Source organism: Polistes fuscatus, unplaced genomic scaffold, assembly GCF_010416935.1.
Source record: "Polistes fuscatus isolate 324 unplaced genomic scaffold, CU_Pfus_HIC Scaffold1, whole genome shotgun sequence".
NCBI classification, from domain to species: Eukaryota; Metazoa; Arthropoda; class Insecta; order Hymenoptera; family Vespidae; genus Polistes; species Polistes fuscatus.
This window is the reverse complement of record NW_025112997.1, coordinates 8,431,993-8,455,900: the sequence shown is the minus strand read 5'-3', so window position 1 is coordinate 8,455,900 and position 23,908 is coordinate 8,431,993. Positions and strand designations below refer to the sequence as shown.

At 32.9% G+C, this 23,908-nt stretch overlaps 1 protein-coding gene across 1 annotated transcript in view; it reads left to right on the top strand.

The window, feature by feature from the left end:
- Window positions 1-10,753, top strand: part of LOC122520973 (rRNA 2'-O-methyltransferase fibrillarin-like) — a 117,130-nt gene extending 106,377 nt beyond the window's left edge. The window contains exon 6 of the mRNA XM_043641347.1: window positions 10,395-10,753. Within this exon, the coding sequence (XP_043497282.1) occupies window positions 10,395-10,421 (27 nt within the window). The 3' untranslated portion in view covers window positions 10,422-10,753. The remainder of the gene's footprint in view (window positions 1-10,394) is intronic.
- Window positions 10,754-23,908: the final 13,155 nt, after the last annotated feature.

Here is a 23,908-nt window from a genome sequence, read left to right as displayed (position 1 = left end):
CCAGCTAGAGGTTTATCCAGTAAAAATTATGCAATCCAGAATAGTTTAGCCGTTCACCAGATTTATACGATCAGAACGATAGATAGGAACTTCTCTCCCTTTTTTCTCTGCTCTCCCCCTACCCTTCCCCTTCCTCTTTCCCCTTCCTTTTATATCGCACTCTCCTAAGTCTCAAACGAGCGAGCAAAAGCGTCGCGTACACGGCCGAAAGGACAGAGAAATAGCCATTAATTATGTGACTTGGAGCTGCTCTCCTAATTAGCACGAAAAAAACGGCTCTCTATATCTCCTCCCGCTACCTACCTACTACTCGAGGTTCGAGCGAGCTACCACTTTCCGAAAGCTCCGTTTCTCTCACTATAACTCCACCCCTACTGACTCGAGCGTTTGCGCTAATTTATGAATGGTCCGTACGTGGGCTAACGAGCTTCGAAAAAGTCCTGCCTAACTGTGAATGAATTGCGAACGTAGTCGTCGCACGAGATATTTCAGGCCATTCGATGAGCTTATCCTAACTAAAGTACTTATTTTTTATTGCTCTCCCCCACCTCCCCCCTCCTCACCGGCCTCCCTCATATTTATCAAAAAAGAAAGGAAAACAAATTAAACAAATAAATAATCCTATACGTTAATTAATTTCTATTTAGATGATATTTACATTTTATTAAAATACGTGTACCTATATAAGCGCAAAATATATATATATTATTAAAAGAATCAATATTTTTGATAAAACGTCGTATTGACATTCCATCCCCTTTCTCTTTTAAAATCGCATCAGCTGCGTGGTCGTTAACTACTTGCTCTATAATTTACATTTATACGTAGTTTTATTACAATGTTTTAGTTATATTGTATATAGATATTATTATTAAATTATATTTCTGTTCATAATTCGACCTTTTTTTTTTTCTTTATATAAATTTGAATATTTTTGCTCTATGTTGAGCTGACGAGAAGAAAGCTTGTTTCTAGTTTCTTATGTATTTCGTTTTTGTCTCGTAGTTCATTTAATTTCGAACATTCGATTATTATATGTTTAATTGTGAGTTTTGCGTTGGATATATTATATCAGGAAAGAAGTTGCTTCATTATCTGGTGTGTATGACTGTAGCGAGAGTGTCCAATGAGGAACCTTGTTAATTTACCTGATTTTGTCTATTATCTGGGAGTTTTAAAGTTATTATCTAATAGATATCTTTGGTTTGGGTTTTGTGTGATCCAGTTGTTCTTTTAAGTTGTTGTGGTGAATTAGATATACATTTGGTGTCAACGAGGGGGGGGGGGGACTTTTACTTTGTTGTTGATTGCGGCCATGGTTGAAATATCTGTTTCATCTTAAAAGTTACTATTTGGGAAAAAAAAAAGTATTCTAGATATATCGATTTGAAATTTCATCTAACTATGACCATATTTGGAATAGTTTCTTACAAGTTATTTACTTTTTGCTTCATAAATATAATAGAATATCAAGTAGACTATGTTAATATTTTTTATCAACCAACAGTTCTGATGCTAAATCTTAAGCTCAACGTTGCAATAAAAAAATATAACCAAGTCCCGTATATGGTTCTACTATTTAAAAATAAGTATTTAATATTTGTTTTATAATATTGTAGGTACTTATAAATATTTGTTCTTTCAAATCCCAATTACAATCAGTTAAAAATTTTAAATAAATGTGATACAACATTACTGATACTCGTTTTCAGTTAAAGATTTAAAAATGACGTAGGATTATGTTTTACCGATCCCCAAAAATTTGGCGATAAAAATTCTACGAGGGTTTTAAGAATATCAACAAAAGTCGAAGAAGAATTCAAAGAAAAATAAAGAAAAGAAGGGGGATGGTCGTAGAAAGAGGGGGAATAAAGCAGCGAGTAGGATAATTTACGGAAGCGTATATATATATAATCTTTGGTACGGGGTTCTTTTGAGCGGCTTTCGTGCGTCTGTGAACCCCCTCCCCCATTCATCGTCCCTCAGGGAAAAAATACTTTTTACGTCCTTCCTTTCTGTATGACTCGTTTCACTCCTTCTTCTACACCGACCAATCCCAAATCCGCTTCGACGCGTATAATTCTATCGGTTGATCAAATAATTGAAACGCTTTAATGCTCCTGCCGATGACGATTCTTTTTCTCTATTTCTCTAATCTTTCCTTTTCCCTTTTTTTAGTACGATCTTAACCCTCGTCTTAAGACGCGTCAACGGTTAACTTATTTCTCGATCGGAAATACGTACTTGCGAATTTTTCTTCGATTTTTAAAGCCCTTTTAAGGATACGAACAAAATTATAGGTTGTCGTTAATAATATTCTATCGTAAATTTGTAATAAAATGTAATAATTTGTGTAAAAACGTATCGCGTTTGAATTACGTTTTAATTTCAGATGATCTTCTTTTTGTTTCCATTTATTTAATCACACATCAACCACTTGCAAGGTTATTAGCGACCAAAGGAAAGGTTTATAGTTTATTATACAATTGGATATATTTAAGATATTGTAATAGATTTAGAATGGAGTCTTAAGAGTTTAAATTATCCTTTAAGGTGGGCCCTTTGTTGAATCGTTATCGGTACGAGGAGTACTTCTTGCAATATAAGATGATGTGATCTACTGTTAGTTTGAAAAAAATTATTCTTGAGTAATAGAAGTAATGACTATATATATAATATTATCAGTGCTGTGTGCGGGGGATGACGAATTAACAACTTTGTGAAATAATCTTATCTGTTACTTGTTTCTTTTTAATTATATACATATGTAATATATATATTAATTAATTGTGAGTGGAAAGTAGGAAAGAAGAAGTAAGAATATTAATTATGAAACACTAATGTAACATCTCGTTCATTTACTTGGCCAATAAATTCATGCAGTTTTTGTTGTTTATTTATTTTAAAAAGTCCGTATGACCTTATTGGCTAACCGAATATATATATAATATTTATTATATATTTACTATATATAATGATTGATATAAAAATAATACGTAATGTAAACTCTTATTCGAAGGTCTCCGATAATAAGAAGTCGTGTGTGGTCTTAATACTATGTTTTTATTACTATTCTACAAACAATTCTCACAATAACTAATAACTAAGGCTTACCACAATGTCCAACTGTTAAACCAACTCAAAAACATTGTCTAATTCATAACAAACTCGAAAAATTCTCTCTTTTACCTGGCTGTGGGCACAGTCATCCGACTTTGTCCCTTTTATCGTTAATGATGCACCTGCCATAAACCCATAATCTACCGTAAATGCATTAAATGTTACAATTCTTTAGAATAGAAGGAAATAAAGAACCGGCGATTTTTGAGGCTTAAAGTAATTTCTAGATATTTTTCTTTAAATCTTTATCAAATTGAATATCATCTTCCATTTAAAAATATTTCTATAATATTTCACTATTCCTCTGTCTTCGCCCTCTCCCTCTAAAATCTTCCCCGGAAGTTTCACGCTAAAAGATTAGACTCTTGTACTATTTTATTACTGAAAAAATGAATTCAATATATTTATTAATTTATAAGAATATAGCTTGTGTAATATTTACTTAAACCATCCAGTATATTAGATTATTTCAAAAATAAATAGGATTTTTTCGATCAACCTTTAAAATTCAATCTTGTTGTTAGATCTGTTTGGTTCCCACCATCAATCAATACGTTCCCCTACTATTTAGGTTTACTAGCAATTACTTGACACTTAAAAAACAAAAGCTGTGCAGTTAACGAGGTATGGCGGTATCATATAGTTGGGATCGTCTTCCCTCACCTTACCAAAACAAGCAAGTAAAAGTCTCATGCAGTCGGCAGTATGCAAGTTGTCTCCACTTGGCTTTAATTGTAAAATATTTTTATAACTATTATTTAAAGTATGTTCCTATTTTTACTTTAAATTTTCAATATCCTGGCTATTAGATTCTCGTCAAAAAACTCTTGAGGATGTCGTGGCTTTTAAAATTAACAAAAGTCAGGACATCCTATAGTTTTTGGAATGGAAACGTTAAAACCATCTTTGACCTTGACTTACATTCATAATTCGTGGATTATAAACTCCGTATATTTTTATTTATTACTGTTGTAGCAGTGTTGCTCTGGCGAAACTCTCAAAACAAAATATGCCTTAAATGCTTTTTTGATCCTTCTATGAATAACGTTTTACTTTCTCATTCTTAAATTTACGCGTACAAAATTAAATCTATGCACAATTACTGAAAAAAAAAACACTTTGTAAATTTTAATAAAACGTACAAATTATGCGATTATGTATTTTTATTTGTTTATGCGATAGTGGAAATATAGCATTATTTATATCGACTAATAAAAGAAATAAAACTACAATCAATAGTAACAAATTGAAACATATGTATATAGATAGAAGTTAAATACCTGACAATACCACTTCTAAATTCCACATCATTACAAAAAAGAGATTTGAAAAAAGAAAAAAAAAAACATTCTGTATGATTCTTGTGGGTGCGAAAAAATTGGAAAAAACAAATGCATAAAAATTTTAAGTTAACTTAACATTGTCTCGGAAATTAAGAAAATTTACAGAAAAATCGTTAAAACAATCCCAACTTTCAAAGAAAATTCCATTTTATCGCTGACGAATTTTTATTCTTCTTTTTTTTTTCATTCTCATTTCTTTAAACATTTGTTAACTATATTAATCGGAAGTAATCGTCTCGCGAATTGTCATGAAACGAATAGAATTACTTATCGAAAATATTTATTACTATGATTCCGTACATTGTTGACAAACAGGATACTGTTAGTAGTATAATAGTGTTATCTAAGTAGTATAAGAGAGAGATAAGAAGATGGTGTATAAGGGTTTGATTAATTCTAAGTAAGAATAGGAGATAAACAACGCGATAATATCCTGAATTTGCTACTGCATTTCCAATGAATTTTCTCTTTATTTATTAAACATCTATCCTAATTTAGTCTTCCATCTAATCTTGCCGAGTCCTTTGCATGCTAACAAGTTAATTTTTTCATTAATTATTCTTGCAATTGCACATTGTCGTGCATGTTCGCTCAATAAGATTTATCCGATCGTAGTAATAGCAGTAGATCGACATACGATATGCGTTGAAAGCTTATATTGTTTAAATGTAATAATATAATATGAGATAAAAATACCTTTAAAATATGACAAAAAGAATATATTACATATTATGAGTATACATTAGATTAATATTATGAATTATACTAATGGTTTACTATATTTATTTTCAATTAATATACAATAGACTTCTGTGTACAACGCTGTTAATATGCTACGTGTACAAAATATTTATTTGAGATATTATATAATAATTTACAATTCGTTTATGAATGTTAAGAAAATTGTTTCTTTTTCCGCGAACTATCTTTAATTATATAGCGGTTAAAGATTTAGAAAAAAAATAATTACAAAGCAGAAGAAATCAATAACGATGGAAACTATGAGAATAGTAATATGTAATGCTCAAAGAAAGCAAAATTTAATTTTTTAATGCGTCAATTTCTGCATTTTACTATATAGCGAGGTTATAGAAATATATGGGAATATGTCTACTATATCAACTAATAATAATTAATAATAAAAAAAATTATTGTAATTAATATAATACATAAGTAAAATCTAATAGCGGATCTATTTACTTGCAATTAGTATGCTAGTAAAATAGTATCTAGTATGACTGCATGCATAATTACATAGTGTAGCACGATCATAGTATTAGGACGAATTAGATAGGAAGGAAAAGGGCTATTTTCGCGCGTCTCACCGTACTCTACGACATTCTATGAGAATACGAGGAAGGATAGTAATGAGGAACAAAGAGAAGGAGGGGTAGAAGCAAGCTACCAAACGAAAGGGAGCATAGAAGAGAAGAGGATACGAGGGGGTGAGTCAGAACGGAGAGCGTCGCGTCGGGTAGTTGAAGCATTATAGTGCTGCTACAAATCATAGGGCAGACCTCCGCCTTCTGCGTTCGCTACTACGTTCCTATAAATGTACATGTACATTTCAGTGTATGCGCGTGTGTTTGTGCGCACACAACTAGGGTAGCCTGACAGTAGGACGTTACACGCTCCGTGTACTGTATATTCCGTTGGTACAAGCAGGGGAAGCTCACCCCCGAAAAGCCTCGACGAAGGGGCCGACGACGAAAACCTTCGGGATTGGAGTATACGTCGTTACTAACTTCTCTCTCTCTCTCTCCCTCTCGCTCTCTCTCTCTTTTTCTCTGCTTCCCTTTTCGTTTTGGTAACACTACTACCTTTCTACGAAGACCTTTTTCTCTCTCTCTTTCTTTCTTTCTCTCCTTTGTGCCCTCCTTTTATGTTCGTTAACAAGATTTACGGCATCGCTTGGAAAACTTTATTAGACGTCTTTTTTTAAAACCTTTATATATGCATATAAACTTTCCATCGATGTCGTTACGCTTAGCAACTTCCTCTCTCTCTCTTTTTCTCTCTCTCTCTCTCTCTCTCTCTCTCTCTCTCTTTTATTATTCGTATTCGATTATATTAGAATTATTGTCGACTATAAAAAAAGGGAGGAAAAAAAACAAATAAAAACTAAATAACGTACGATATATATATATGTATAAATACAGATTTTATGTCCGAAACAGAAATATCGAAAAAAAATTTGGGATAAAATTCGCAAACAACAACCAGGACGAAATAATATTTCCCTCTACACGACGTAATGTTTATTTTATATCAATCGCACGAATTCGGTCCACCGCGACGAACGCTCGCGGTCATTGATCGACGAGAGGAAAAGATATTGTTGTAGAAACAAAATGATTTAATCTTTTTCAATCATTCCGATGGCTTGTCGTTGACGGAGCAATTGCGAAAGAAATCCTTGTCGATATCGGTATGGGAAATTGCTGAAATTTCGAGCATTGTTCACTCCTATTACATTCGCATTCCTCTTCCCCTTCCTCCTCCTCATTCTCATTCTCATTCTCATCCTCATCCTCATCCTCATCCTCGTCCTCGTCCTCATCCTCACTCTCCTTTTCCTCATCACCACCCTCTTTTTGCCCAAGCGACATTTGCAGTCGCTCGATTCATCTGTTTATATACATGAAATTGCAATGCCGTTACATCTAGATACTCGTACACATATATATATAGGTATATGTATATACGTTTGGACTCGTTGAGATTTGACGTTGATACCGGCGCAACGTGCATCTCGTAGAAATTTATGACTTTGTCGGCCATTATCTCGGTAACGAGCCACGGTAATCTATCGTATTCACGATTTTAAGTCTTCGCCAATTCTCTCTTTTTTTCATTTCTTTCGTTGTAGTACCTGTGTCGAGTATGCTGTGAAATTTTCGCAATGAGTAACTTCTTCTCCAATAGTATTTACAACTTTAACAAATAATAATTTAATTAGGTAACAATGCTAGAAGTTTATTCTATGTGTAAATATATCGGTAAAAATGTGCATTATCGGTAATTATTAACACGTTTAACTGCCTCGCGCATTTCACGTGATTTGCCTGCCACGTCAACATAAATTGTTTATTATAGGATACATATTTTGTTGAAATTTTTTTACAGCTGATAAAGGGAGTTGTATAATTGTGTTTAATGCATTATTCGTGTTGTGATCACCGGTGACCCCCGAGGCGCTGTAGACCATTTTTGTTATTATCAATTGTTTCAAACTGTCCAAAAATGGTAGTAGATTAGAATTTATGGAAATCTGTAGTTGATTTGTCTGATCAAATGACTGCTTATAGTTCACCATTGCAAAAAAACTATAAAATGTTATTAATGGTGTTAAGTTAGAGATTTATTTAGTGAAATGTTCTGATGATAAAGATTGCATTTTATCAAGCAATTACATACAGAAAAAACGTTGATACATTTCATGCCTATTTTCCTTGTATTAATAAAATTATTTTTGCATGTTCTGTATGTCATTATTTTCTTCAAACCCTTATAAAGCAACGGTACTATTTAAAAATTTATCAGTACCGATATTTACTCTAATTATGAATTTTTACTATTGGTCGTGTTGAGGTCATCGGAGACGGTGTTAAAGTGGAAAAAGTTTCAAAAATAGAAAAAAAATTAATTTGATGATTTATTTTCGTTTATAGTTATTTATATCATAAATTAAATCATAAAACAACTTTTTTTTTAATTATTTGATTCATGTTAGTCTACCTACAACATTATCGGAACGTGTGTAAAGAGAAATAGTGAAAGATATTAGTTTCAAAAGAATAATTAACAGTTCATTTGACAATTGGATTGTAGAATGGCTGAAAAAGTTATAGTCTACAAAAAATAATAAATATATAAGCAAGAAAATGTGAAAAATAAAATCAAAGAAGTTAGCAGTAATAGATAACAAGTTTAAATAATTGAGTAATTGAAAAGGAAAGTAAATGTAAAAAAAATATAATACATATATTGAAATACCGTCAAGAATGTTTTAATGGTTATTCTATACTCATTTTGTACTTAAAATAAATATTTTGTAAATTCCTACAATCGCTTGTACCTCTTTGCACCTGAAGAGAACAAGAATTTGTGTTAGTAGGTGCCACAACCGCCATATTTGAAGTCCCAAACCGGGTGGGGGAAACGATGCGGACGGAAACGCAGCGTCAACGCGTAGCACGTGTTTAAATTTAAAACGTGTCACGTGGTTCCGGTAAGCAACGGACAAAGACGCTATGTTCACACAAGCCACAAGCACGATGACAAAGAACAGAAAGAACAAAGGCGCAATCACCTTCCGAATTTACTGATTTATCAATCCAACCTATCACTCATTCTTCGCCCGGGGCACCAAAATGTTTGTAGAATATAAGATTTAAGCAATTTGAAATTAATGTCGTGAGTTCGGCCTAGGCATAAAAACTCTCACGGAGTTGAGAAAAAAGCAAGGGCAAGCGAAGGCTTTATTCAAACAAATAGTACAATAAGTAGTACCCTGTGGACAAGTTAAAGAAAGAATACAAGCACTAATTTCGTTGCGAGAGATCTCTTTTTTTCTTACGTTAGAGATTTCTCTTACCTTTGCACCTGGCGTGCTAAGGCGGTCCTACATGTATCTCTAATGCCCCCTCGCGCCCTCATAACTCGACTAAGGCAATCGTGACCGATACTATTTAGGGTGTGATTCTAATCAATCTAATGTCTCAACGTCGTCGTTATCTAACTTATTCCGTGCGCAATACAAAACGGTCAAATTTCGGCCCCAGAAAATAACAACGGCCCTAATTTCATCGAACAGTTGGTAAAAAAGCTGTTGTCAGGTGGCAGTACAGTATGAGAAATCAGTAGTACCACTTTAACAGACAAAATTTATTTATTTATTTATTTATTTATTTATTATTTATTGAAGTTATACTTCTTTTGGCGCGTTGGGGAAAATGTAATGGGGAATGATTTTGTTCGAGCGCCTGGAAAAACGACACCATGAAGTTTGTCGGTATTTACGACGCGTGGTAAAGCGATTTCAAGTATACGGCATGAAGTTGTCTCTTCTTTTCTTCTTCCCCTTTTTCTCTTAAGCGGGTCACCCATCCAAATACTAATCGTACTCAGCGCTGCTTTACTTAAATGATCGAAGCGAGAACTAATGCTGTAACCGCGCCATGGCTGTTGACGCGTGAAGTAATTCGATATATTTCTCTTATATTTAGTGTGGACTGATTTCTATACTTTGATATTTTCTTTTTCTTTTTTTTAATTCTTTCTTATATATATATATATAATAATAATTATTTTTTTTTAAGTTATTTTTTTTCTTTGAAGTTTTTTTTTTTGAAGTTATTTTTGAGGTTATTGAGGTTATATTCGTTTTGGTACGGCAAAGAAGTATAACTTCTTACGTGCGTACATAAGTACACACACCAGTTTTTTTATTATTTATTTTCCAGTCATTCATTTATAATTGATGTATCTGATCACATAAATATAAAATATATAAGTGGTTGAGATAGAATTTTAACACTAGAACTATCGAGAGAAATACGAAATTATTTCTACCAAAACCAATCTCAAAATGACTGGTCTTTAAAAAAATACGTAACAGGAAAGGAGGAATAAGAAAAATAAAACAAAAAATTTAAAAAACTATTATAAAACTAGTCATTTTTACTGATGTAGTAATGTAATGTTAATTGTAGTCGGAGTATTGTAAACAAAGTTGAAACTTTGATTATGAAGCTCAAACAACTTATAATTATATATATTATATAATATTTTTGTTAAAGTTCTTTATAAGTTGGGTAAGCTTCTCGAGGTCACGCCGATGATTTCGAGAATCTTATCGGCGGGACGAACGTGGCCGGAGCTTTTCGTTTATTGGTATACCAGCCATACAAAGTCGTAAAACTTCCGTAGATCAACAAGAAGACGAATTTATGGTAGCTACTGCTGCACGAAGGGAGCTGCTCGGAAGAGGGATAGAGAGGGATAGAGAAGGAAGAGGAAGAGGGGAAAAAGTGGGCGTCTTAGCAAGGGTCAAACCGAAGATGAAGAATACGTATGTTGGAAACTCGAAACAGTAAGAGGAAAACGTCTAATGGGTTCCAACTATCTCTTGTCTCTGAAAAAAATCTCAGAAAACGTCGATATGTTTAATAAGTGAATATTGAAACGAATTGTAAAATGAAATCTAAGAGTGATCTGATCAAATCAAAAGCTAGAACTATAAGATAAGGATGTAAACATTTTGATTTGCGGTATTTAATCTATTATAGATGAACAATGCACATATGCGTTCATTATAAATTATATATTTGTATGTGGGTTTTCATGAATTTTTAGCTTGCAATTTTGTGAAAAGAACAATATTAAATATTTTCGATCTATGTGCTGATTATTAAAGTAATTGACTAATTTCACATATTGAAAATTTTTGATTTTATAATTAATTTTATATATATTATACTTATTAATATTATAATATAAATATTGTAACCAATTTTTACAATTTTATCACTTGTGTTAGTACTCTATCGTAATTATCGGCGCATATAACGACCATAAATTACATTGGTGACATTTATCAATAATGTTGAAAACGTATGTAATTAATTTGTCATAGTGTACAATACATCGGAACAGCAAATAGACAATTTCCTGTAATTATTGCTTTGCAACGATTCATCTCTGTAAACGCTCGATTTAGAATTCTATCCGCAAAAGAGGTGACCGTTTTAAGAGATCCGCAAAAAAAAATATCATCAAGTAAAAAGTAACGCGTTAGTGTTTGCTTCAATACATATGTATACTTATTTAGATAAACCATGAGCGTACTAGCAATCTTTGACATGGGATATGAACAACACGATCGCGCTACATGGCACTCAAACAGTGAGGGGTGATTTACATGAGGAAGATATACACGTATTTGGATACGTGTAGTAAGCTGATTTCACACAAAGAACACGATTATAGTATACACGTTTGAGAATAAAATTATAATAGGAGTGGTTGACTTCTTCGATAATAAAAATTATATATCTAATACTTCTCTCACACATATAATTTGAAATCTTCAAGAGAAATCGCAGAAAATGTTATTTTTAAATTGTATTTTAGTAGCTGAAAAGAATAAGGGTACAAGAAGGATTTTTTTGTTCAAATTTAAGATAAGCACATAACTATAAACTAGACATTGTCTCTATCTTTTTTTCTTTTTCGTACCCCTTTCCTTTGAACAACTTATTTGTAAACAATATAAAACATAATTTTATAATAGTTACAATTAATATAAAGTTAGAATAACGTTAAACGCGCTACTCTTTTAAAGAGATTTTTTTTTAAATTAGTACAACAACATTCCGTCCCGAATTTGATTTTTTAGTGTATTCAGTTGAAATGGAACAAATTAGGTGTGCATTAATCTTCTATTTGTTGCATCTAATGTATCGCTTCATTCCGCCTTTTTTCTTTTTTTAATACTAAGCATAAAAACAGCAAGACATTCATATTATACGAGATCTATCTTTGTATTGAATTGATTCTTCCTGAATGCGATGTGAAATACACAACGTGTAAAATGTTCGTAAAACGTTCATCCAGTTAAGATCTATACTTCAGTGTAGAAAACGTGATGTGTAAAACGTTCGTGTAAATTTAATCTTATCGTATTTATCAATATATTTCTTCGTTTCTTTGGTACTTACTTAAACGTTTCGTAAATTGAGCACGGCACGACATAGCGTTCGCATGGTAAAAAGAAAGGGGGAGTTGGAGGAGGAGGAGAGCTCCATTTAATTTTCCTTCCGTAACCGCAAATACGTTTTCCTTGTAATTATATCAACCAGCGTAAACTCTCCATTTTATATCTTTCTCTTGAATCGTCATTGCAAGTATAGACATAGGTATCTATTTTACCGACTGACCGATCGAACAAGACGAGTTATTAAATGTTTAATGCGTCCAAGTTGGTACTGCCTTATTCTACCCTCTTATTACCTTTTCCCTACCGTCGTTCGAATCTCCTACCGTCTCTCCACCTCCAATAATACAGAGCTTTTCTTTATTTTCCCCTTCTCTCTTTTTCTTTCTTTTTTTCTTTTTTTTTTCTTTCTCACTGCTCAAGCAATGATTCCATCCCTCGAAGAGAAGCGTTGGAGGGTCGTTCAATGAACGAGAGAAGAAACGACCAGGGTGAGTGAACAAAGAGGGAGCGAGAAGGAAAAAGAGAAGGGTCCTAGTTCTGTGTTGTCTGTCGCAATAAATTTATGAATTGTTCCCAATTATACGGAAGCTCGTGGCCAATTCAGTTAACGCCCATCTTCCCTAACGGAAATTCGATCGACCAACCTTCTCCTTAGAACGTAATTGTCCTTCCGAACACGCATCATGTGATTTCTTTTTTCTTTTCTGCTTCTCTTTTTTCTTTTTCTTCTTCTTCTTCTTCTTTAGGATATAGAACGAGAGTGCGAAACAATTTACCTCTTAAATAAAGCTTCGATTACGAAATGATTTCTCCCTCCCCCATATTGTCGATATAAACTCATTTATCGAGCAACTCAATTAAATTTGATTTACCCTGACCATCTCAATTAAATAAATAAATATACATTTTTATTTCTTATCGAGAATAACACGAGGGTATTCGACTAAACGTAGGGAACTTCTCTAAATGATTCGTGTACGTACCGTTTAATCATCCTACGCGACATAAAACAAAATTAACCGAGCGTGAGAATGAATCCATCTTTCTCGTATACGATCGTTAATTAGAAGCTACCGGAAAAAGGACATTTGTTTTCTAAACTGGTTGATTCCATGTTATTACGCTTTGGAATGAACATTTTGATTAATTAGTTAGTATTTACCTTTCGACTTTTTGTTCCTTCCTTCGAAAAATTTAACATTGATTCTTTCACTCGTATGCAAAACGCACGTGTTGCTCATACGCTAAATATAATGTTTACTTAAGGACATGTATATCTCTGTATCATGTGCATAGAACTACGTATGTAGAGTTAAAGTCGCGTGACCGTGTAACCAAAAGGAAAAAGGGAGAAAGAGAGAGAGAGACAGAAAGAGAAAAAAGTAGGGGAATTTGTGGAGTAGGAGACAGAAGATAGTTGAGGAGGTGCGATGATCGTGCGTTCTCGTTAAAACACTTGACGCCTTGGGTGTCGAGTGACCCGCTGTCAAGGATCATTTGCACCTTCTGTCATCCACCGAGGAAGTTGAAATACCTTATCGTTAAAACGGTAGCTTCGTTGATAAATCAATGGTACTCGTCGAACATGTAAAATCAATCGGACTACACAAGCGAATAAGAACAAAACGATTAATCCCTTGTTTCAAAAGATTTAATTAACATGTTCCGTGTCAAATTGATTTTCGGTGACTTTTTGTTCAAGCTACATGGATTGTATACAATTTACATGTAAATAGTCAATATTTAAAGTACTATTTCACAAGTAGCAAGTTCAGAGTCTAGTGTATGCGACCTAGATGTTGAAAGAATCGTTTGCAATCTCAAAAATAAATGTTAATTCAAGATTTGGATCACTAAAAACAGTTAATAATATCGAAAATTGTATGCAAAGTGCAACAAAAATATACAGTTCAACTTTAGGAATGGATTCTTTGTATTAAGTAGACAAAAAAAAATATGTTCTATCAACATGAATCAAGAAATGTTTAACCTCTTAGCATACAATGACGTCCAGGAGACGTTATTTTTTCACACAGTCTTATTGAACTTATTATTTAAAAATGTTAACTTACAATTATTATTCATTGATGTTGTATGTCAACTTCACTAAATGATATTAAGCAATATAAATATTCCGTTTTGTTTTTAAGTTCGTATTGTATACATACGAATTGAAAATTATCATCACAGTTATCACAGTTACATAAACATGTAATTGTTTAGTTGAATCAAAAATTAACATCTTGCCGTACCATTTAATTTGGAAGATTTCGGGCCAAAATGACATGCAGAAATGCTCGAGAAGGAGCCGAAGTTGAAAAGTTTTGTAGCAACTAAAAATAAATGATATCTTGCGACTTTGCGTGAAAACTTACAAAATACAAATATATAAGAGTGTTTTATTGTTATAATTATACGACATCGTAAAGCGTTAAATAAATCGTAAAAATAATGAAAGAAAATTTATCAGTGATCAAGCGAACACTTTGATATAAAATTAATAACCAAAAAAAACATTCTAGGAAGAATTAGAAATTTTCAACGAATATTTCGATCTGTGTAAGCGAGGAACAAAAGATACAAAAGAGACGATAAGCGTCACGATGACGTCAATTTTCTCAGGAGAGGACCGTATACTATTAGTCGGACGATAATTCGTAGAAAAATTCCGCTTTGCGAGCATTTTGCGCATCGCGAAGATGAGAAACGTGAACTCTTTCTCTTTTTCTCTTTTCATTTTCTGTCTTTTTTTTCTTACTTTTTACTTTTTTTTATCTGAAATCCCCCATGCATCTTTAATTTTTTCTCGCGAATACGACCAACCGGAGGAAATAATTGGATCGATAGATTCGCGAGAATCATTATCCGAGAACGGGGAATAACGATTTCGAGGGACGACGAAAGCAGCCACCAAAATGTCGTGTAACGTCAACCGGCGGTAATTTAACGGCCGCTCCATAAACAATCGTAGCCGAGGCCATAATTATTATTGTGCTGCGGCGGTGGCGGCAGCCAAGTGAAAGAGTGAGAGAGAGATTGTGTTTGTGTGTCGTGTGTGCTCGTGCGCGCGCGGGTTCGTTACGACAGTTAAATCGCCATCGTTAAATGTCCAGCTTTACGAGTGTAGTTGGATCGACGGTTCTGTCCGTTATCGCGCCAGCTATTCCATCCCTTCCACATCCTCCCCTTTTACGGGTCCTGCTTCAGCACCACTACTCTACTACTACTATTACCATTACCACCACAACTTTCTTTTCCTTACAATTAGATTTATTCGCTTATGTTAGAGAATTTCAGTTTATTCGATTGACAAGAAAAATGAGTTCAAATGATACAATAGACTTTTGTATAATGTGATAAAAATATTACGTTTTGTATGAATTTGCGTTTAAAAATATCACCTTTTACATACATTTTCCTTATATAACACGATTTAAAAAACAAATTATATATATAGGTACATATATATATTTTTTTTTAATATTTCCATTTCTTCAAGATAAGTTTCTACAAACTATTTTTGACAACATAGTACTCACAAATTTAAAATAAATAAGATTATGAAACAAAAGGATTTATTAAGGATAAAGACAATGATGTAATGTTCAATTAATGGAAATTTAATTTTTAAATGTGAATTATTTACGCAATTTATTATTTTATTATTTAGAGCGTTGTATGAGAAACTGCATTATATGAAAACAGTAGTCGCAATATTTTTGGCGCGTTAGAAGAACCTGATCTATTGTATTTTTGTAAAATTATGTTTCTTGTATATATACATAGACTTATGTATTGAAAAAAAGGTACCTTTGTGAAATCGATTGTGTAACTACTGCAATAAAGTATTCATACTACAATTCATTTACAATGTCTGCGAATAACTCAATTAACCCGTCGCTTAGCTAATTCATTTGCAATCGGTATGTCGCTTTTAAATCGCGCGACATAATTTTATATTCTCGCTCTAGCGCAATATCGATAATATCTAATTGAAATTTATTCCTTTTTGTTTACAGGTAAGTTCGAGAGATGAAGAGAAAAAGAAATAGATAGAAACTTTACTCGGTAAGAATTACATTACATAAGCATATACACGTGCTATAGAGAACAAGAGAGAGAACGAAACCGGATTTCGCGGGGAAATTTAAATTCGTTCTCTTCTTTAACGTGAGCGTGTAACACGTGGGTAGTTGTTGTAATAATCATAAGAGCAGCAAAAGCAGCAGCAGCAGCAGGTAGGCATGCTTAATTCATTCAACTTTCTAAACACACCGCGCCTACCTATCTATCTATCTCTTGGCTAGCTAGCTACTTGGCTAACTAAGCTAGCTGGTTGGTTTGTTATTTGTTTGGTTTTTTCGTTGGTTATTTGGTTGGATAGTTGGATGGTCGGATGGTTGGCTGACTGACCGGCTCGCGTTTAAAGCTGTGAAAACGTATTCCCTTAGCGAATCGCGACGAGTCACGGATATTTGTCGTTTCTACTTTGCTGTTATTTATTTAACCCAGCTCGTGATATACGACTATTTCTCTTTCTCTCTGCTGTGTCCGTCTCTCTCTCTCTCTCATTCTCACTCTCTCTCTCTCTCTCTCTCTCTCCCTCCCTCCCTCTCGCTGATATTCATTTATCTCCAAGCGCGAAAGGACCCGTAGGCGCGACTATTCCTTTTCCTCTTTTTTTTTTGCCTTTTTTTTGCGATAGCTCGTTCTCGAGTTGTGAAAGAAACATATTTTGCATTTAGATAACGTATATGCATATGTATATAGACATATAAATGTATGTATCAAACGACAATTCATAACTATTACCATCGACTTCAATTAAATCTGACGTCAGTAATAGTAATTGTTGTTTTTTTATTAATAATGGATACAGATAATGCCGATTATAATCTTATATAAAAGTAATTTTAAATGAACTGATAATTGTTTCTTATGAATGAGAATATTTTTTGTATCTTGGATAAGTTACGAGTACAAAAAATATCCTTCGATTCAATCGTCGATCTTCTGTCAATAAATTTAACAATCTTATAGATCTTATAATTTTTATTTTATTTTTTTGATCCCCATCGAAATTAATGTTCTCTTAAAAATGTCGTCGCTGAACGTGTGTTGTTTATGTTTATGTTTTGGTATTTTTTTTGGGTTATTTTTAAATAGTAAATAAAACAAAGATTATAGCAATCACTACGTGGCACTCTTCGGAAGAACGTATACCGTACGCCATTCTTATTAACATGACTACCCATGGATCGTACTTCTCGTCGTGAAAACACGTGCGCAATGCACACGTTGCCAAAGGCGACAGACAGTCTCGCCAATTTCATTCTCGGCCACGAGCTCGCGTTCCTTTGCTCTACTTAGAGAAACTTCTAATTTTCTAATTACGTGTTTTATCCCCATTGAATTTTTCTCTTTTATAATAATTAAATATTTTTTTGTGTTTTTTCTTCAGATATAAACGTTATAAAATTATTTAACAAATTATATTTTATTCTATGAAAAAAAAAATGAAGACAAGGACAATAGTAAACGCAATCAGATAAATATTATATTCTTACATGATAAATTAATAATATAATATAAATAATTATTGTAGGGTTTCTCATTTTAAGAGATATGCTTAAATTATTTTCTATATGTTTTTTTTATTGATTTTGTAAACAAATGTTTCAAATAAAAGTTTCCTAGATTTTGAGGGAAAAATTTAATATGAGTTCATATATTTCATAAAGGATGCTATTGTCAAGATGCAGAAGTCATAACAATTTGTTTTCAATGGAAATCGATATTTTAAGTCTTCCGTATTTTGAAAAAATAGTGCCCTCTATGAAATAGCTGCAATGCATATTACATTTCTCCCTCAAAATCTATAAATTTTGGTTTGAAACGTTTGCTTATAAAACAAATAAGATCGGAGATATTCTGCCATATTGTTTAAAATGAGACATCTTGTATATAGAGGATAAAACGTTGAAGAGCAATTTAACATCGAAAATGTTCATTTCATATCGAGTGTTAATTAAATGTAGATAAACCGTCAATGGTCGTTTTTACTCAATGTCATAACTTTACATTTGCATCGAATATTCCAATATTTGATAAAAGAGACAAGATATGCAGTATCGAATTATAATTTTCAATCGTAACGGTACAGAAAAAAAAGAATACTTTTATCTATCGCATTCATTATACACTGGATATCAGGGGTGGGTAATTTCTTTTATAATAAGAATATATATATAATACTTTCTGTACATTTTCCAATGCTTTTTCTCTCGATATCCAAATAGACATGATTTTTTCCGAAATTAAAATTGTTCAAAAACAAGAGATATTAGCTGTAATAAATTTAAAAATGAAGAGAGATACTAATAATTATTTTACTATTAAATATATTTGTAATCATTAATTTTATGTGATTAAACCTAAATTGTTGAACATATTTTAAATCAATTGCTTAATCATTATTAAATTGTAATATCATTATATTTATACGTGTACGTCGAAGCAAATTAGAGAAGATAAAAATCACAATCTCTTCCTACATATATAATCATGATACAGAAGCTACCAAGGTAGTAAAGAACAAGGATAGAAAATGTTGGGGTTGTCCGAACAACAATATTCCGTTCATTCTATCCTATCGAACAATCCTGTCTATCATCCACCTTTTTCTCTATTTCTCTCACATTTACTACACATTTACTTTCTCTAACATTTACTACTAATCCCCATTTCTATCCTTCTCTCTCTCTCTCTCTCTCTTTCTCTTCCCCCCACTCTTTCTATTGCAAATAATATTACATTGCAGATAGCGGCAAGCAGTCTGGTTAGTTTGCTCTTCGATGGTCAAAGTATTTACTTCTTCCATCTCTTTTTTCTTCTCCTTATCCTCCCTTCCCCCTTCCTTCTTTCCCTTGCTACTTCCGTTTTTCTTTTTCCTCCTCCTCCTCCTTCTCTTCTTTTCTTCCTTTCTCTCTCTCTCTCTTTCTTTTTCTATATCTCCCTTTCATTTTGTCCTCTTTCTCTCTCTTATTAACTTCATACTCCACGCACACATTTCTCAGTGAGTAACGTCCGGTACGCTACGTGTATACCTGGCAGCACGTTAAGAGTAGTGACCACCTTTCTTCTCCTCTTCTTCCCCATTCTACATCCTCCTTCCTCCATCTTTGTCCCTGACTAGGCAGTCCTTTAAAACCGGTACAGTGCCGGTAGAAAACTAACACGCGGACGTGTTATATTATTTTCTCTTTATTATTTCTTTTTCAAATTTTGTTCTCTCTTTTTATCTTTTATTTTTTCTTTTTACATAAAAGTTATTTAGACTTTATAAAAAAGAATTGTTCTTGAAAATAATTCATTCGTCGTACGATTATTAAAAAAAAAGGTTATATTTCGTTCGAAATGATTTTACTTAGAGAGAATTTTCATTAGATTTTTAATAGTGAAATATAAGTCACCGCTCATACATGGTGGTAGTCAAACGTTTTGTGACTATAGTCACCGATCGTAGCGAAAAGGTTAATAATTGATTTAACGCTAAACGTACACCACGATCTATCGTGATGACCAATTTTTAATTTTCAATTAAAATTTTACGTCCGATGTTATTGCTTTTCTTCATATGATTTTATGAGAATCAACATTATTAATATTATCTTAAAATGAACTTATTTATTATTCAAATTAGTACCAAATTTACTGTTACTGCATTCAATTATAGAAAATATATTATTTTTTGTTTAAAACCAGAATCGTTTAACCGGTTTATGTACATAGATTTACATAAACTGTCGTTAAATGAGCTACTTATTTATTAAATCCATTAAATTCTACAGAATAAAAATTAGATAAAATCGGTAATATTATATGCAATCATATAATAAATTATTAAACAAATGTACAATTTGTGCTTATTTTATTTATTAAGGAAATTTATTTTAAATTTAAAAACTTTAGTGCCAATTAAGTATTTTGATAATAAAATTATAAAAAATTTGTAAAATGAAATCAATCGATCTGGCATCGAACGATTCAAATTTGGAACAGTTGTTATTCTAAGAACCAGAAGGATTTAAGTATATTATAAGAAGCAATATCTTTTCTCGATTTTCAATGTAAATATAAAAAACAAAAAGACTCGTTATATTCTTTAGAAATAAAAGCATATTTCTTTCTCTCTCTCTCTCTCTCTCTCTCTCTTTCTCTTTCTATATATATATATACACCTTTCTCTTTCTCTTTCTCTTCCTCTTTCTGCCTCTCTCGTTTTACAAAGTCGCGAACGTAGATATGGATCGACATCGGAACACGAAGGACGAGAGAAACGAGCCGAACTGGTCGCACATGAATGGGACCATAATCATGCGACGAGTCGCATACGCTTAGACGGTCCCTGAACTCTCTTCCTCTTTTCTGTTTCTCTCTTTATTTCTCTCCCCTCTCTGAACCATAGACTGTCTCTTCATCTCCTTCTTTTTGTCTCTCTGTCGATTTCATCGCTCGCCAACAGCGAATCATCAGCAACCACATGAGTTTTCTCTACTGATGCATTTCACATTCTGTTTCATTTCGATCCATATAGTTGGACATTAGTTTCCTTTTTTTTTCCTTTTCTGATATTTGTTTTTTTTCCTCTTCCTCTTTCTTTTTTTTCTTTTTTTTTTCTTTTTCTTTTTCTTTTTCTTTTTCTTTTTCTTTTTCTTTTTCTTTTTTTTTTCTTTTTCTTTTTCTTTTCAACGATAATTTCTCTTATCAAAGTACCCTGAGATTAACCCTTATCTCATCGCTGTCTTCTATCTTTTTTTCCCTTTCTTTTTTCCTCTTTTTTTCTCTTTGTGTGTGATGCTCTTTCTTCCTTTCTCTCTTTATTATCATTGTCTCGTTCTCTTTTATTTCATGCTATTTCGATTTTTATTTTTATTACGCTTGAATCTTTAACAACTCTCGAGAATGTTGTACTTTGTCCAGAAAAGCTAATTGAAGATATCGGGAGTGTATCGGAATATGGGATTAGAGGTAATAGAGAAACGATATTTCGTAAGTAACATACATAATATGAAACCCTGACTATTACAACAGGCACATGTTTATCCAGTTCGCACGAATCGCTTCTACTTCTCTCTCTCTTTCTCTCTCTTAATCTCTAAACGAATAACATCCTAGTTGTTGTCATAATATATTTTCGAAAAGGGTATCAACCTATCGTTGGTTATACGACATGAATTATTATCACACCTAAGTGAAGAAATCAGTTCGATTCGAATAAGTAGAAGATTTCTTTCACATTCTTATCTCCTAACAAGAATTTGATAGATTTTTCTATAGGTCTATACTGTCGAAATTACATTTAATATATTACATCACTTGGCATTGCATTAGATACGTACTATCTATATATTCTTCTTACGTTACGTGATGCTTCAGTTAAATACACTTATTATTGTAACTTTCAAATAAAATTTAACGAATTCTTTTTTTCTTAAATCTATTTGCAACTTCAGAATGATGTCATATATTATATATTCGTGTGATTTTATTTCTTCTTGAGCACTATCTAGACGATAAGAAAAATCTGTATTTCTATAATAATATTGTAAAATTTTTCAAGCGAAATACAAAATTTCTGTTGTAAACAATCAAAATTAACGTCTATTTTAATTAATGCCGTTTATGCTAGAAAACAATTTTTTTTCTTCCTTTTTGCGTTGATAATTTATTAAATTTATATAATAGAAAGAAGAAACGTGTGTTGTGTTCTTACCAAGTTTAATATATCGTGACACTAATGTACTCATTCGTATCCTAATCTTTATCTATGTATGTATGCCAGTCTCTAATGCGGGAAAGAATTTTATCCCGATGCAACTTTTTTTTGGCCAGTTCTTCTCAGAAAAAAGCGAAAACTCGTTAGTTCGGCTCTAGCGTAGTAGTACTAGCCCCGTGATCCGTGGACTCTATTCGCGAACACGATCTTTCCTACCTGTTGCATGCTGAGAAGGCCAGTTTTTTCTCAGATTTAGCAACGTTGAAAGGCGGTTTCCACTTTACTCTAACAGACCGTAAGAGAGGATCTCGAAGTTTTTCATTCAACATTTTCATACGAGACAAGAGAAAAACACACGTTAACGAAGTTAACCCTTTCGCTACGGCGCTCCGTTCCGCGGGAGTAGCGCTACTGCTACTTGCAGTGGCTTACGTCTTTCAATGATATTTTGGAATTCTCTTGTGTGGATACTTTTTTGAGAGTTATGTAACAACTGTTTCGTCATTTTATATAAAAAACATAAAAATGAGTATAATTTGAGTATTCAGAAATTAACATATTAACAAATTTAAGCGTAAGCGTAGGTTCACGCGACACCGACTATAGTCGGTGTCCGTACACACAGCACTTTGTGCGGCCGCCGACTATAGTCGGTGTCCGTAGCGAAAGGGTTAATATCGTCCTAATACTTCTAAACACATTAAATTAATAATATGATCGTTAAATCCAACATTATTTCCCAAAGGGCACACATACTAACATAATATGTAAATCTCGTTATAATTCACGATTATTTTATAACATTTTTAATAATAATAATAATAATAATAATGTTCATATCTATTCCAATCCTATCTATATGCAAATAATATTTACCGTAGTATAAATTATTTATCTTCATTTATACACTGATTTATTGCTTGCCTATTAGCATTGCAAAAAGAGAACAGAGTCTTATAAACAAAACAAAACTAAATAAAAACACTTACAAAGTTATAATATTAAAAAATTAAATCTACATCTTTCGCTTTGATCTAACATTCAATAATTGTTTCCTAATTCATAGATTTGCAGATTTGAATTTTACTTTTATTCTATATTTCTTATCTCTTTTTTTATATGAAACGTTTTTTATAATATTGAACTTTTAATGCGGAACGAAATAAACAACATATTTTGTTCATTTATCTTTTTTCGAAATGTTATACCGTTATAGGCTCTGTTATGTTTCTTTCTCTTTCTTTTCTCTGTTCGTTGCAAAGAAAATTCGTTGGAAGAGGAGAATCGGTTTCTTCTACGGACAAAGGAGAACATTGGATACTGCGGCACGGCGTCAGCAACCACGGTGGCGATGGTGGTGGAGGGTGGGGATGAGGGTGGCGACGGCAGCAGTGGCACGGGCGCCTTCTAATCCGTACAAAGCGGCTCGCGCGTCGCCACCAAGTCGAAGTTTACTTTTCGTGCTCAAACATAACTCCTCGGCTTTGAAAAGTAGAGAAGTAGAGGGAAGTGTGGAGGGCCTAAAACACACATAATCCACCGTTTTCCGGCATAACTCGTAATTCTCTTCTCCCTCTCTCTCTCTCTCTCTCTCTCTCTCTCGTATTTCCCACCGTTTCCCTCTTCATTCCCCTCTTTTCTCTCTTCCTTCTTTCCCCCACCCCTCTCTGTTTCCGTCTTTTTCTTTTACTCGCGTTTATATACAAACTCGTCGAACTATTTCTGTATTCCTCTAGTAATGTAATGGAAGAAGCGCCTAACTCTGGACACTCAAGGATGCAATTTCGAAAAGCTACGAAGATCGATCAATCGCGATGTTCCATGGGAACTCGAAATATATAATTATTTTCTTTTCTTTTCTCTCATGGTTGGAAGGGAAGATTATTAGAAACTTAATTTTTCTTTTCTCTTGCAAGGGCAACACCAGCATTTATAGTCTCTGATTTT